General features: G+C 48.5%; 1 protein-coding gene across 4 annotated transcripts; it reads right to left on the reverse strand.

The window, feature by feature from the left end:
- On the reverse strand, window positions 790-12,137 carry PGLS (6-phosphogluconolactonase). Of its 4 annotated transcripts, none has more exons than XM_021083556.1 (5): window positions 11,398-12,137; window positions 7,706-7,813; window positions 6,903-7,004; window positions 6,413-6,553; window positions 790-2,013 (listed from the first exon to the last, which is right to left on the reverse strand). In XM_021083556.1, exons 1-5 carry the CDS (start codon window positions 11,683-11,685, stop codon window positions 1,927-1,929), a joined length of 726 nt encoding a protein of 241 aa, XP_020939215.1. In that variant the 5' UTR covers window positions 11,686-12,137; the 3' UTR covers window positions 790-1,926. The 4 variants fall into 4 exon arrangements, 3 of the variants coding, with proteins under 3 accessions (XP_020939215.1, XP_003123542.1, XP_005661239.1); XR_002341598.1 differs by lacking the exons at window positions 790-2,013; window positions 11,398-12,137 and adding exons at window positions 3,756-4,116; window positions 10,981-11,328; XM_003123494.4 differs by lacking the exon at window positions 790-2,013 and adding an exon at window positions 3,756-4,116.

Below are 16,483 nucleotides of genomic sequence, written 5' to 3' on the forward strand. Positions count from 1 at the left end.
GATGGGGGTGGGAGACAAAAGTCCTAGCTGGCTTTGGAGGACCTGCTAGCAGTTGTTGGTGTGGAGGGGCAGGGAAGGGATGGGTGGACAAACCTACCCCTCCTGCTGACTGTACCTACCCCATGCTGGGTGATTCTGAGGATCCAGCCCTGCCCCAGCCCCAGGCTGGGAAGACAGAACTGGACTGACGCCCCCAGTCCCTGCGGTCAGTGCTGGGGCACGGGAAACGGATGAGGAGCCACTGCTGTGCCCTGGACCGATGGGGCATGTCCTCTCTGTTCCTGCTTTACCAGTCACATATAGCACTGGACTGGGTCAGATTAGTCGGGCCTCCCCACCGCTTCACCTGTTTTTCCAGTGCCTGGCACAAAGCAGCCCTCAGTGTTTGGCAAAGGACGGAAGGGAAGGAGGGAAGGAAGGTGAGGAAGCAAGAAGCAGGAAAGAAGGTTGGTTTGCACTTTAGGCTGAAATATGATCAAATGGAGGTTTCACAGGCTTTCAGATGAGGGGAGTGTCAAGTCCTAGTGGGCGGAACACAGACATGATGGCTAGAGCACAAGCAGTCACTCTGGACCAGGAGGTGAAACTCACATGACAATGGCACAACTATAATGTGATTTGAGGGGGAGGTCCTCCAAGAGTTTATGACATTGCTCCATCAGTTCTGGCCTCCTTCTAGAGAAAGAGTTAAACCTCCATTTTGTGTAAACCACTAGGAACATCTGTAATTCTCACCAATGCCCCAGGATTCATTTCTTTTTTTTTAATTTTTAATTTTTTTTCAGCTGACAGCCTATGCCACAGCAATGCCAGATCTGAGCTGAGTCTGTGACCTACACCACAGCTCAGCAACGCCAGATCCTTAACCCACTGAGCAAGGCCAAGGATTGAATCCGCAACCTTATGGTTCCTAGTCAGATTCGTTAACGACTGAGCCACGGCAGGAACGCCCCAGGATTCATTTCTGCTTTTAACTTCATTCATGCCAGCCCGAGTGCCTTCCCTGAGCCGAGTACTAGGGATGCAGATGTGTGCGAAACAGACTATAGTTCCGTCCCCATGGACCATTGGTTACACAACAGAACGGTCAGATAATACTGGCAAGGGAGAAAAATGGAACAAGAAGAAACAGAAAATGCTAGGGGTGAGGAAGAGTCAGGGAGGTTACGTTGCCCCAAGATCTGAAGGAAGTGAGGACCAAGCCTTGCAAAAAGCTGGAGGAAAGAGAATAATAGGTATCGGGTAGCAGGTACAGCACATGCAAAAGCCTCGAGGTGGGAATGCACTTGGTTGGGAAGAGTGAAGGAGGAGCAGATGTTAAGTAGGAGGGGGGATGGGTGGCAGGGGCCACACGGGGGCTTGTGGGTAGAATGAGAAAAGTGGGTTTTATTCTGAAGATGGAAGGGAACCTCAAGCAGGCCTGGAGCTGGCACAGCTGCTTCAAAGGAGAAAGGAGTACAGAAGGAGTGACACAGCTCAGTCAGGGACCCTCACTTGGGTCCCTGTATCTGTCTCATCTTTTTCCCTTCATTTCTAGGCACCCCTGCCCTGATCTCTGCCTAGGCTTTAGGGGTCACGGCCACCTGCCTTGGCCCAAGGCCACGGCTGGGCTAATTTCCTTCCAAGCCTCTCCTCCGCATTTCTCAATCTGTTTCCGCCCAGGCCCCGTCCCACTTCCTCACTCTCACATCTGAGTGATCAACCTGGACAAGACGTTGAAGGAAACTTCACTTTCTGTGGTTTCAGTTTTGAGGTTTCAATTCCCACGTCCCTTGCCCACCAGCCTCCCCCAGTCCCTAGAGCCAGCCAAAGCTGACACGTGGCCCATGAGCAGATGCTGCAGTCCTTACATACAGAAGCAGCACCTTGGTGTATTTGATGTATTCAAGGCTCTGAGCAGGCCTGCAGCATGGCCAGAGGCAGAGGTCATGACTGGTCCTCTGTGTGCAGTGGGAGGTTGCCTAAGTGAGTATGAGTTGAATTGTGGCCCCCAAAGGATGTGTCCACAGGCCACTATGAAAAAGAAAGAAAAGAAAGCACGTATTAGCTAAGATGTATAGAAATTTGAACCCTTATGCACTGTTGGTGGGAATGTAAAATAATACATTTGTCGTGGAAAATAGTATGGAGGTTTCTCAAAAAACTAAAAACGGGAGTTCCCGTTGTGGTTTAGTGGGTTAAGAACCCAACATAGTGTCCGTGAGGATGTGGATTCAATCTCTGACCTCGCTCAGTGGGTTAAAGATCCAGTGTTGTCACAAGCTGCTGTGTAGGCCGGCAGCTGCAGCTCCTATTTGACCCCTAGCCCAGGAACCTCCCTATGCCGCAGGTGCAGCGCTAACAAGAGAAAAAAATTAAAAATAGAATTACCACAAACTATCACATTTAGAATGGATAAGCAATGAGGTCACGCTGTATAGCATAGGGAACTATATCCAATCATTTGTGACAGAACATGTTAGAAGATAATACAAGAAAAATAATGTATATACATGTACAACTGGGTCACTCTGCTGTACAGCAGAAATTGGCAGAACATTGTAAATCAACTATAATAAAATATATTAAAAATAAAAAAATAAAAATAGGGAGTTCCGTCGTGGCTCAGTGCTTAACGAACCGGGCTAGCAACCATGAGGTTGTGGGTTCGATCCCTGGCCTCGCTCAGTGCGTTAAGGATCTGGTGTTGCCATGAGCTGTGGTGTAGGTTGCAGACTAGGCTTGGATCCCTCATTGCTGTGGCTGTGGTATAGGCCGGCAGCTACAGCTCCGATTAGACCCCTAGCCTGGGAACCTCCATATGCTGCAGGCGTGGCCCCAAAAAGACAAGACAAAATAAATAAGTAAATAAAAATAGAATTACCATATGCATATAACCTAACATTTCTACTTCTGTATGTATATCCAAGAATTGAAAGCAGGCTCTCGAAGACATTATTTATACACTCATGTTCATAGCAGCATTATTCATAATGGTTAAAACATAGAAGGAACTTAAATGTCCACTGACTGATGAATAGATAAGTTAAAATGTGGTATAATGTGATATATTCATATCTCTTTTTTTTTCATTTTAGGGCTACACCTGCAGCATATGGAAGTTCCCAGTGTAGAGGGTGGAGGCGGAGCTACAGCCACTGGCCTATGCCACAGCCACAGCAACGCCAGATCCAAGTCATATCTGCAACCTATACAACAGCTTGTAGGAATGCCAGATCCTGAGTGAAGCCAGAAATCGAACCTGAGTCCTCACAGAGACGTCAGGTTCTTAACCCACTGACCATCAACGGGAACTTCTAGTTGAGGATCTTGAGACGAGCTCATCCTGGATTTAGGGTGGTCCTATAGCCAACAAGTGTCCTTATTAGGACAGGACGCAGAGACACACACACAGAGAAGGCCATGTGACAACAAAGGCAGAGTCTGGAGTGATGTGTCTACAAGCCAAGGAAGGCCAAGAATTGCCAGCAGCCATCAGAAACTGAGAGAAGCCTGCAAGAGATTCTCCCCTGGAGCCTTCAGAAGTATCTGACCCTGTTAACACCTTGATTTCAGACTTCTGGCCTTGGGAACTGTGAGACAACACATTTCGGGTGTTTTAAGCTACCCGGTTTGCGGCCCTTTGCTAAGGCAGCCCCAGGACACTGATTCAGGGTGCCCATCCCTGCCCTCCATGTGCTGGGATAAAGGCTGCAGGTCAGGTGCTCTGCCTGGGTACCCACAGTCCCACTGCCCAAGGACCACAAGACAGTGGAGACTTCAAACAAATGCTTCTTTTAATAACTGAGTCACCCAGGGCCACAGCCCATGGGCTGAGCCCCTGGGCAGGGCTGGTGGTGGGCCCTGTTGACTTCCAGTGGTGCCACGTGGCTTTTCTAAAATGAAGCCCAGGGTGGGCTTGGCAGTGGGGCCCAGCCCCAGAAGGTCCCAGCCCATTGGGCTGCATGTGGTCCCAGCTGTAGCATCTCTCAGCGCCGGCTACAAAGTGGAATGCTTCTCGAAGGGCACAGTCAAGAGTCTGGCTGCTGCCTCATCCAGGAACCAGCAGAGTTTCCCTGTGTGGGGCTGGACCAGGGTGGCGGGGAGTGGATTCTCCTCCTTGTCCTCCAAAATGCGCTGTGTGGAGAGGACAGGAGCATGGGGCCCAGCCGCACCCCTGCACCCCTCAGGGCTCTCCTACCCCCAGGAAGCGATGCTGCCCTTCCCAGATGTTCTAGCTTCAAGCAGTCAGCAGGGATGGGATCCCTTCCTTTCTATCATCTATGACTGGTTTTGTTGTTGTTGTTAAGGCTGCATCCGTGGCACATGGAAGTTCCTGGGCCAGGGATTAAATCTGAGCCACAACTTCGACCTGTGTTGCACCTGTGGCAGCACTGGAAACTTTAACCCCGTGTGCTGCCAGGCTGGGGATGAAACCCGTACCTCGCAATGACCAGAGCCTCTGCAGTCGGATTCTTAACACCCTGCACCATAGCGTGAACTCCATCTATGACTACTTAGTACTGGGGTCAGCATATGTTTTCTGTAAAGACTAGAGAGTCACTATTTTGATTTGTTTTTGTTTTCTTTTTAAAGCCCCTGTGGCATATGGAAGTTCTCAAGCTGGGGGTCGAATTGGAGCTGCAGCTGCTGGCCTACACCACAGCCACAGCAACGCAGGATCCTTAACCCACTGAGTGAGGTCAGGGATTGAACCCACATCCTCATGGATACTAACTGGGTTCTTAACCATCTAAGCTACCAGAGGAACTCCAAGAGTCACTATTTTGGCTCAGCAGAGCACATCTCCTCTCTGGCACAACCGCTCAGCTAAGCTGTTACAGGGCAAAAGCAGCAGCAGTGATTTATCACCAAGTGGGTATGCCCAAGTGCCAACAAATCTTTATTTGTGGACACCTACTGAATTCCATAGAATTTTCACATATCAAGGAATATTCTTTTTTTTTTCCTCTCCCAACCACTTAAAAAGTTCAAAAGCCTTCTTAGCTGTCTGGGTTTGGGTCCCTCCAGCTGTGACATGCTGATCCCCTGATAGGACCTCGTGATTAGTGGGCATTATAAACAGTGCTCACTACCAGCTGGGCCTGTCCCAAGCACACTGTGTCAGGAACTCATTTACTCCTGACTCCAGCCCTGTGGGGTCCCCTCTATCCTCATCTCCATTTTCCAGTTGGGTAAGCTGAGGCTGGGGGCAGCCTCATGTGAGTGGACGCTGAGCTGGAGCTGCCTCGACCAACCCTCAGGGGGTCCACAGGGAGGGGCCCTCCTAGCCCACCTTGCAGATTGGAAAGTTGGGGCTTGTGGGGGTTAAGTGTCTGCCTTGGGCCCCACCAGGTATTACTGGCAAGACAGTGGGTCTGTTGGACTCTTGAGTCCACACCCTGAACCCTAACACTAGCCATCCCCATGAGAACGTCTGGTCCCAACAGTTGGTAGAAGAATTGTTATTTTTTTAAATATTTCAAGTTTCTTTCATAGCTGTTGGCTTTTTCAATGACGATAATTAAAATATTTCTTTTCTTTTTCTTTTTTTTGCTGAGCCCATGGCATATGAAGTTCCCTGATCAGGGATCAAACCTGAGCTATTGCAGTGACAATACCAGATCCTTAATCTGCTGCACCACAAAGGAACTCCTCATTTAGTTTATTTTTTAACAACTCAATCTGTTTCTTCTATATTTCTATATATGTATAATCGTACCTTTCTTCTTATATATAATTTTTTTCTTTTTAGGGCTGCACCTGTGGCATGTGGAGGTTCCCAGGCTAGGGTCAAATTGGAGATACAGCTGCTGGCCTACACCACAGCACAGCAACACTGGATCCCAGCTACATCTGCGACCATGCTGCAGCTTGCAGCAACGCTGCATCCTTAACCCACTGATTGAGGGCAGGGATTGAACCTGCATCCTCACGGATACTATTTGGTTCTTAACCTGCTGAGCCACAATAGGAACTCCTATTCTTTTTTTCACTTATTCCTACATATGATTTCCCCCCCACTTCGTCAGGGGTTTGCCTATGTTTTGGATCTATTGGCCATTAAGTTTTTAATATTAACTGATTCACTGATTTCAATTTCACTTAATTCCTTCCACTGATTTTTCTTAGATTTATGTTATTTTTTCTAATTCTAGAGTGCTTAATTTATTTCAATTGTCTTCTATTTAATAATTAAATATATATGTATATGCATTAAGTGCTATGAATTTACCTCTGAGCAGTTTTGGCTTCATCTCATCAATTTCCTTTCATAATTGTTAACTCCTAACTAGCCTATAATTTCAGTTTTCGTCTCCTTCAACCCAAGAATTACTGAAGTATCTTGGGATCTAGTGCTTTCAGCACAACAATATCTAGGGCCATATTCGAGGTCTACAACCTTCATGGGAAGGGGGCCCTTAGCTGTTACCTTCAGAATAGCTGCTTTGCCTTCTCCAGTTGCCACAAAGATGACCATTCGAGCTGCATTCAGCACAGGAAGTGTGAGGGTCACACGCTGAGGAGGTGGCTTCGGGGAGTCACTGATGGGGGCCACAATCTTCTCCCGTTCCTGAGAGAGGGAGGCCCAAGGTGGAGACAGGGGGACAATGTCACTTGACTTCTTGAATACTCACACATGCCAGGCACTGTCCATCCATCATTTCATCCCACTCTGCCAATTCTGTGGTATCTGATTTAAGGCCCCTGTTTTTGTTGTTGTTGTTGCTGTTGTTGTTGTTGTTTTGAGGCCCCTGTTTTAAGATGGGTAAACTGAAGCTCAGAAGGGTCAAGCCCAGTGGGCATGCCTGTTGGCAGAGGCTGACTCACACGGGGCTGTAGATGACTCCTAGCCTTCTGGAAGCCCCAGCTAGCAAAGGGTGGGGCTCAGACATGAACAGGGCCTTCATGGGTGTGCTTACCTGTAGAAGGGGGTGGTCTGGGAAGAGTGAGCAGGTGTGGCCATCAGGACCCACACCAAGAATCAGCAGGTCAAAAACTGGGATGGAGTCCCCTGGGAAGGCCTGGATGGGGAAAGAAGACAGTCCCAAGAAGTTATGATGGAAGTGCTCAAAGAATACGATGAGATAGTTGTCAAAAAAGGAATCACAGGAGTTCCCACCATGGCTCAGTGGTTAACGAATCCGACTAGGAAGCATGAGGTTGCGGGTTTGATCCATGGCCTCGCTCAGTGGGTTAAGGATCTGGCCTTGATGTGAGCTGTGGTGTAGGCCAGCGGCTACAGCTCCAATTAGACCCCTAGCCTTGGAACCTCCATATGCCACGGCTGCAGCCCTGGAAAAAGACAAAAAAAAAAAACAAAACAGAAGAAAAGTAATAACAAGTTGCTGTAACACAAAAAGCAATGCTCAGCCTCACCTGCAAAAAACGGAAGTCTTATTTACAAGGTTCCACATTTCATCATCTGACTGACTGAGAGTCAGTTGAGGGACACAACTGTCCCCAAGATGTGAAGACCCAGGCCCACTTCCAGGGTGTCAAGAGGCCGGGCCATCTTTGGGGGCCTCCAGGGTGTGGCTGTGGCCCTCCCAGAGGGGGATCCCCAAAGAGATCTGCCCAGGGTGAGGCTGACTCTGCCAACTGCCCCCAGGGGGAGTTTGTGCCAGCGATGATCACTCAGTGCCACTGGCAGGGTTGCTCCAGTCACCTGGGGAGTAGCCACTAGGTAGATGAGGTCTCCCTGCAGCCACTCGAAGGCACTCACCTGCCTCAGCTTCTTGGCATAGTCCTCAGCTGCCTCCTCCACGGGCAGCTCAGGGTTAATGGTGATCACCTGGCTGTCAGGGATAGGCAGCTTGGAGAGCAGGTGGGTCTGTGGCAGACGGAGACACAGTGTCACCAGCAGAAACACAGTTTGTGTTGGAGTTCCCATTGTGGCTCAGAGGGTTAAGAACCCAACATAGTGTCCATGAGCAGGTTCGATTCCTGGTTCTGCTTAGCGGGTTAAGGATCTGGCATTGCCACAAGCTGTGGCATGGGCCAGAGATGCAGTTCGGATCTGGCATTGCTGTGACTGTGGCGTAGGCTGGCAGCTGCAACTTCTGATTCAATCCCTAGCTCAGGAACTTCCATGTCATAGGTGCAGCCCTAAAAAGCAAAAAGGAAGGAAGAAAAAGGGTCTTCGCAGATGTCATTAGTTAAGACAAGGTCACAGTGGATGAGGATGGGCCCTATCCAATAACCGATGCCCTTAGAAGGGGAGGACAAAAAGAGAGAATCAGGAGAAGGTGAGGTTGCAGACAGAGGGAGAGATTACAGTGATGTGGCCAAGAAATGCCTAGAACCACCAAAAGCTGGAAGGGGCCAGAAAGCTCCTCCCCTAGAGCCTTTGGAGGGTGAACAGCCTTTGACATCCTTTCTTTTTTTTCCTTTTTTTTTAATGGCTGTACTCAAGGCATATGGAGGTTCCCAGGAACTTTCCGGCCTACGCCACAGCCACAGCAACACCAGATCCCAGCCATATCTGTGACCTACATTGGAGCTCCTAGCAACACCAGATCCCACTGAGTGAGGCCAGGGATTGAACCTGCGTCCTCATGGATACTAGTCGGTTCTTAACCCACTGAGCCACAATGGGAACTCCACAGCTGACATCTTGATTTCGGACTCACAGCCTCCAGAACTGTGAGAGAATTGATTCCTGCTGTTTTAAGCTACCCATCTGGTGGTGCTTTGTTATGTCAGGGAACTAAGATGATTCCTTGGCAAGGAACTGGCAGGAGCAAATCCTCGCCCGCATTCGTTCCTACCAGTGTTTGCCTCTAGTGTCACCCTCTGCCCCAGCTCGCCTGTGACCAGCTTCCCCCATTCTCCAGGTCACAGCCCAACCTCACCTCCTCAGCATCCCCCCCACACCCCGGCACTTCTCACCATCCTGGCTGAAGGATGCTCAGCCCCTCTTCCCTTTCTAACATCTCACACTATTCCCTTCTGTCCAAACCACATTCTGTTAAGTCTCTAAATGGATGTTCCTAATTTATTGCCCTGTTCACTCGTGCCCCTTGCCCCACTATAAGCCCTGTGAGAGAAATGTCCCTCATGCTGGATTCGTGGACACACAATCACTATCCGTGCAACTTTCTCTTATACCGTTTTGTTGGAGTTTTGTTACTTGTGCAAGTACAGGTTTCCTAAATAAAAGTCTTTCAAAGTCACACACAGTCTTTTTATTAGTCTCAAAATAAAACAAATAACTCAACTATACTTTTTTTCTTTTTTGCTTTTTAGGGCCGCACCCATGGCATATGGAAGTTCCCAGGCTAGGGGTCTAATTGGAGCTACAGCTGCCAGCCTACACCACAGCCACAGCAACGCCAGATCCTTAACCCACCGAGCGAGGCCAGGGATCACACCTGCAACCTCATGGTTCCTAATCGGATCGTTTCCGCTGCAACACAATGTGAACTCCAACTATACTTTAATTAAAAAAAAAAAAAAAAATTCCGGGGAGTTTTAAAAAGTGGGCTTTTACTTCTTTTCTTTTGTCTTTTTAGAGCCGCACCCATGGCATATGGAAATTCCCAGGCTAGGGGTCATATTGGAGCTTCAGCCACTGGCCTAAGCCACAGCCACAGGAAATCAAACTAAAGTAGCCCCTGACCCTGAAATGTATCCCAGGGGCTGTCGGAGCAGGGTAGGCCAGGCAGGTTCATAGCTTGGCTCTCTTGATGGTCACTAGGAGACTTTCCTTTCAGCCTCAGTTTCTCCATCTAGGAAATGGATGTACTAACAGCTCCCGCCTCACAGACTATTGTGGGGTTTTACAAGATGATGTGGGTAAAGCAAAGGGCTTGGTCATTAGTAAACCTACTTGCATATTACAAAAAAAAAAAAAAATCAGCTCAACTTTCTTTGTGAAGACAACTCAACACACCCAGGACTAGTGACCTGAGGCTTCTGCCCCAAACTGCCCCTCCCACACCTCCCTGTGTGTGTGTGTGTGTGTGTGTGTGTGTGTGTGTGTGTTGGACGAGTGGTGAGATGCCTCATATCTTAGCTCCTCCAAGCCTCAGTTTCCCTGCTTGTGCACGGTTGGTGTTCCCCTGATTCTATAGGTGCCTGGGGCCCCAAGTCAAAGACAACCAGCCATGGAGTCATCAGCTTCACAAGCTGCATGGAGACCATCAAGAATTCATCCAGGTTAGAGATGGGGAAACGGAGGCCAGTTCCACATGTGAACTGGAGTTTGGCACTTGTCACCTTCCTCTAAGGAATTAAATCATAAGCCACTGCAGCTGCTGACCAGAAGCACCCCTTGAGCAGAGCTCAGTGTGGAGACCAGGAGTGAGGCACCCTGTACTCTTGAAAAACTGGTCTTCAGGGAGTTAAAAATCTTTAGAAGATTTCACGAGCCCAAGCATCTCCTCATATCTAGAAAAAAACTAAAATCCTTCATGAGGACTGATGTCTGTGACTAGCAGTAACCTTCAGGAGACCAGCAGCAAACTTCTATAAAATGAGTTATGGCTATATGCACCTCCCCTTTCAACTTTATGACATATCTTGATAGTCCCCCTCTCCTCTTTGGCACAGTATTTCAGAGCTGTCTGAAATACTGCCTCCTGAGCTATAGTTAAGTGGACAAAAGATATCACAGTTATCTGGTAGTGCAGCCACTCCCAAGGGTGAGCTGGTGAACCCTAAGGGAACTCAGGAAAGAAAGAAAGCAGACTGGCCCACAGCTGAGGTGCCTATCAACGGAGTGATTCCAGTAAAGCCACACACTGACTTCTTCCCATAGAAACTGGTCTTCTGTAAATCAGGTTTCCGTGTAAATCTTTTGTTCTTACTACCAGACCTTTGTTGAAAATTCTCCTATATACCCTAGCGACCTGCCCCTCCCAGCCCCGCCTCCTTGGAGGTTGCTCAGGGCTACCTGAGATGCTGTCTCCCAGGCTTAGGTCCTAATTTTGTTTTTTGCCCCCAATAAAACTTAACTCAGCTTTCAGGTTGTGCATTTTTTTCAAAGTGGACACATACCAGATCCCTCCTGCCTGGCTCTTCTTTCAATGCTTTTGCACGCTACAAGGCTGCTGGCGCCAGAACTTCTTTAGGACCCTGCAATGGAGCACTCTGTTTCACCTCCACGCTTTTGCCCATGCCATTCCCTCTGGCCGGCTACCAGATAAAGCATCAAGGGGCTTAAAGGTCTCCACTGCTCCGCCCAGAGGGCAGTGGAGGTGCCGTCCAGATGGGACCTTGAGGAACCCAGATGACAGTTCCCAGCTCAAGTCCAGACAGAGGCGGGGCACAGTGTGACCCTGCATGACCTCCGTGGCCGGTTTCAGGCGGTGGGCGCAGCCAGCTTGAAATGACCCCCAGGGGCCCCCGTAGCTGCGTTCGTAGGACGGGGGCGGCCCTCTTAACGTGACCCCCAGCGGCCCCCGTAGCTCTCACCCGGTAGAGCCCGTACGTGCTCTCGGCGTGCTCGAAGGGCACCAGGCGCTCGTCGCAGAAGCCCAGAGTCCAGCGCGCGAGGTTGGCGGCCCCGGCCGGGGCAGCGGAGGCGGGCAGCTCGCGGGCCAGCATGGAGACAAGGCTACCGCCTGACAGGCCAAGCGCGAAGCGGCCGCGGGCCCCCGCCAGGCAGCACGCTGCCTGCTGCGCTACCAGTTGCGCCAGCGACGCGCCCAGCTCCTGCGGGCTCGAGAAAACCGAGATGAGGCCGGGGGCCGGCGCGGCCATGGCGGCGGCGGCGGCGGCGGCAGCAGGGAGGCGGAAACCCTCCCGGCAGCCACCAGTGCGTCTGCGCAAAGGCCAGTTCTGCCACACAGCGCTCCCGGCCTTTGGGCGGCTGTCTTAGGCACATGCGCAGTCCCACGAGTGAAGTCCTGGCAGGCCGTGCAGTCTGTCTGGCTGCGCTTCTTTCACTCTGCAGGGTGTTTAAGCTCTATCTTGGGCTGCAGCAGGCTCGCAGTGCGCTCAACTTCCCAGTGTCAGGAGGCGGGGCCGCAGAGGGGAATTCAGAGCATCCAGGCTCCTAGAAGGGGACCTGGGGTGTGATGGAGTGGAGGGAGGAGATGGGAGATTTCCCGGAGGAAGGTGTATTTTTGGTGGACGTTGAAATTCCTGAACCTTCTAACGTGTTTATCTTGGTGTGTGTTGTCTCTCTCTCTCTTTAAAATATAAGCTTGATCCATGAGACGCGTGGTCAATCCCTGGCCTCTCTCAGTGGGTTAAGGATCTGGCGTTGCTGTGAGTTGCGGTGTAGGTCGCAGATGCGGCTCAGATCCCTCCTTGCTGTGGCTCTGGCGTAGGCCGGGGACTACAGCTCGGATTCGATGCCTAGCCCGGGAACCTACATATGCCGCTGGTGCGGCCCTAAAAGCCAAAAAAAAAAAAAAAAAAAAAAAAAAAATATATATATATATATATGTATGCATGTATGCTTGATGAGGCGAGGGATATTTGTTTTGTTCACTGAGTCCTTGAAAGCTCTCTGAACTCAGTTAACAGAATGAAAATAGACTTGTTGAATTTCTCCTGCATATTCTCCCTGGAGACCTCTTTGTGTCTCTGAGGACTCAGAAGCCTCCATCCTGGCTCTGGCCTGGAGAAGTTCCGGAACTGCGGCAAGTGGACCTTGGTTAATAAGATAGAGTATGCAGGGGATAACATGGGCAAGGAGGGCTGGAAGGGGCAGGAGGCCTGGTGGGCCAGGGCAGCCTGACCACATATCAAAGCCAGGGAGTTTAGGAGTGTGTAAGTGCAATGAGATTTGCATGGGTAGTGCATCTTTAAAAGCAGTAGCAAATTAAAACAATTCTATTTACAGCAGCATCAAAGAGAGTACTTAATAAATTTAGCAGAAGAGGTGCAAGACTTGTACCCTGAAAATCAAAACTTTGCTGAAAAAGTTTTTTAAATGATCTAATTAAATGAAAACATATCCCATGTTCACAGATTGGAAGATTTCATAATGTTAAGACAGCAACCCTCCCCAGATTGGCCTATAGCTACAGCACGATCCCTATCAAAATTCCGAGAGACTTTTTTGTAGAAAATGACAAGCTTATCCTAAAATTCATATGGAATTGCAAGGGACCCCAGAATAGCCAAGCCAATCTTGAACTAAATTAGGGGACTCAAACATCTTGATTTCAAGATTACTACAAAGGGAGTTCCCATTGTGGCACAGTGGAACAAATCCAACCAGGGACCATGAGGTTGAGGGTTCAATCCCTGGCCTCGCTCAGTGGGTTAAGGATACAGCGTTGCCCTGAGCTGTGGTATAGGATCCTGCGTTGCTTTGGGTGTGGCATAGGCTGGCAGCTATAGCTCCAATTCGACCCCTAGCCTAGGAACCTCCACATGCCATGGTTACGGCCCTAAAAAGCAAAAAACGAACAAACAAAACACTACAAAGCTACAGTCATCAGTGTGGTATTGGCATAAGAATAGACAACTATATCAGTGGGATAGAGCTGTGATATAAAAGCAGCAAACCATATGTCCATCATCAATGGATCTTCAACAAGGGTGCCAGGACCATTCAAGGGGAAAAAGAATAATCTTTTCAACAAGTGGTAAAGTAGTGGGACAACTAGACTGTCACTTGGAAAAGAATGAAGTTGAACCTCATAGTAGGCGAAATGATGGGCCTGAAATTTGTCCACTTCCTAACTCCTGAAACCTGTGAATGTTAGATCACTTGGCAAGGGGAATTAAGGTTGCAGATAGAATTAGGTTGCTAATCAACTGTCCTTAAAGGAGATTACTTGGGTGGACACAGTGTAATCACAAGGGTCACTAAAAGTGGAAGGAGGACCAGAGAACTGACAGCATGAAACAGACTCAACCCACTGTTGCTGGCTTTGAAGACGGAGGAAGAGGCTATGAGCCAAAGAAGATGGGCAGTATCTAAACACTGGAAAAGGAAAAGGAATGGGTTCTCTCAGAAGCTCCACAGGGAATGTGGCCCTACCAAACCTTGATTTTAGCCAAGTAAAATCCATTTCTGACTTCTTAACCTCCAGGAACTATAAAATAATTGGTGTTATTTTAAACCACTAAGTATGTGGCGATTTGTTACAGCAGCACTAGAAAACTAATACAGATCCCTACCTCACACCATATATAAAAATTAAAATTGATCAAAGACCTAAACGTCAGAGCTAAAACTAAAAAAATTTCTTACAAGAAAACAAATGAGTAAATCTTTATGACCTCGGGTTAGACAATGACTCCAAAAGCAAGAGCAACAAAAGACAGGTAAACTGGTTTCATCAAAATGAAAAACTCTTGTCTTTCAAAAGATACCAAGAAAGGATACCAGGACAGTGAAAAGACAACGCATAGGATGGGAGAAATTTGAAATCATCCATCTTATAATATTTGAGTGTACTGAATATGTTAAGAACTCTTACAACTCTAAAAAGAGAACCCAGGAGTTCCTGTCGTGGCACAGCAGAAACAAATCCGACTAGGAACCATGAGGTTGTGGGTTCAATCCCTGGCCTTGCTCAGTGGATTAAGGATCCTGCATTGCCATGAGCTGTGGTGTAGGTCGCAGATGCAGCTTAGATCTGATGTTTCTGTGGCTGTGGTGTAGGCCAGCAGCTGTAGCTCTGATTCAACCCCTAGCCTGGGACCCTCCATATGCTATGGGTGAAGTCCTAAAAAAGCAAAAACAAACAAAAAAACCCAAAAACAACAACAACAAAAAATACAAGATACTACTCCATACCCACTAGAATGTCTCCAATAAAAAAATAAGTGCTGACGAGGTTGTGGGAAATCGGAACATTCAACCACCGCTGCTGGTGGGAATAAAAAACAGTGCAGTCACCTTGGAAATCAGCCTGGCAGTTCCTCAACAGTTTAAACATAGAGTGTGTTTAACCATAGTGTGACCTAGGAGTTCCCGTTGTGGCTCAGTGGTTAATGAATCCGACTAGGAACCATGAGGTTGCAGGTTCGATTCCTGGTTTCGCTCTGTGGGTTAAGGATCTGGCATTGCCATGACCTTTGGTATAGGTTGCAGACACAGCTTGGATCCCGCATTGCTGTGGCTCTGGCGTAGGCTGGCAGCTACAGCTCCAATTAGACCCCTAGCCTGGGAACCTCCATGTGCTGCGGGAGCGGCCCAAGAAATGGCAAAAAGACAAAAGAAAAACCCATAGTGTGACCTAGCATTTCCACACCTAGGTTTATACTAAAAATTAAGGACAAATATTCACACAAAACCTTTTTCATAAATGGTCATAGCAGCATTACTTACAATTGCCAAAAAGTGGAAATAACTCAATGTCTACCAACTGGTGAACAATTAAACAAAACATGATCTATCCATATAATAGTATGTTATTTGGCCATAAAAAGGAATGAATGAATGAATCTTAAAACCATGACAAGTAAAAGTAGCCTTGGAGTTCCCACTGTGGCTCAGCAGTAACAAACTTGACTAGTATCCATAAGGACACGGGTTTGATCCCTGGCCACAGTGGGTTAAGGATCTGGCCTTATGAGCTGTCATGTAGGTCACAGATGCCACTCAGATCCTGCATTGCTGTGGCTGTGCTACAGTTTCAACTGGCCCCCTAGCCTGGGAACTTCCATATGCACAGGTGCAGCCCTGAAAAAGCAGAAAAAGAAGAAGAAGCCATACATGCAAGGCCACATATTCTATGCTTCCATTTCTATGAAATGTCTAGAACAAGTAAATCCATAGAGACAGAATATAGCAGTTTCCAGAGGCGGCAGTGGGGGAGTAGGGAGGAGTGTCTTCTAATGAACATGAGGTTTCCTTTTGCGGTGATGAAAATGTTCTGAAACTAGACAGATGGGGCAGTTGCATAATCTTGTGAATATACTAAGAGCCACTAAACTGCAGTGGTTTTGCTTGTTTGTTTTTGTCTTTTTGCCATTTCTTGGGCCGCTCCCGCAGCATATGGAGGTTCCCAGGCTAGGGGTCGAATCAGAGCTGTAGCCACCGGCCTACGCCAGAGCCACAGCAACGTGGGATCCAAGCTGTGTCTGCAACCTATACCACAGCTCACGGCAACGCCAGATCCTTAACCCACTGAACAAAGCCAGGGATCGAACCTGCAACCTCATGGTTCCTAGTCGGATTCATTAACCACTGAGCCACGATGGGAACTCCTAAATTGCAGTTTAAAAGGCTGAATTTTTAGTTCTCTTGTGGTGTAGTGGGTTAAAGTTCTGGCATTGTCACTGCAGCAGCTCAGGTTGCTGCTGTGACACAGGTACCATCCCTGGCCCAGGAATTTCCATATGCTGCAGGTGTAGCCCCCCTCCGCCCCCATCCCAAAAGGCTGAATTTTATGGTAAATGACTAATAGCAGGATTAAAAAATAAATCAGTTGGAGTTGGCCAGGCTAGGGAAGAGGAACAGTGGTTCAGGCACAAGAAAGAGCAGGAATAAAGACTAGAAACAACCCTCTGTGATGCAAGGAAAAGAGCCTGTAGGATGGCAGTGCTAGCAAAAGAGACTGAGTGATGGAGAGCCTCGAAGGGCAAGGGC

Source organism: Sus scrofa, chromosome 2, assembly GCF_000003025.6.
Source record: "Sus scrofa isolate TJ Tabasco breed Duroc chromosome 2, Sscrofa11.1, whole genome shotgun sequence".
Classification (NCBI taxonomy): Eukaryota; Metazoa; Chordata; class Mammalia; order Artiodactyla; family Suidae; genus Sus; species Sus scrofa.

Excerpts from the sequence above, each read along its gene's own strand:
- PGLS (XM_003123494.4), bottom strand. The coding sequence starts at position 11,685 with ATGGCCGCGCCGGCCCCCGGCCTCATCTCGGTTTTCTCGAGCCCGCAG. Across the intron at positions 7,814-11,397 it reads GCACGTACGGGCTCTACCGG|ACCCACCTGCTCTCCAAGCT; the intron begins GTGAGAGCTACG and ends CGTCTGCCACAG. Across the intron at positions 4,117-6,412 it reads GCAAAGCAGCTATTCTGAAG|CGCATTTTGGAGGACAAGGA; the intron begins GTAACAGCTAAG and ends CTCTCCACACAG.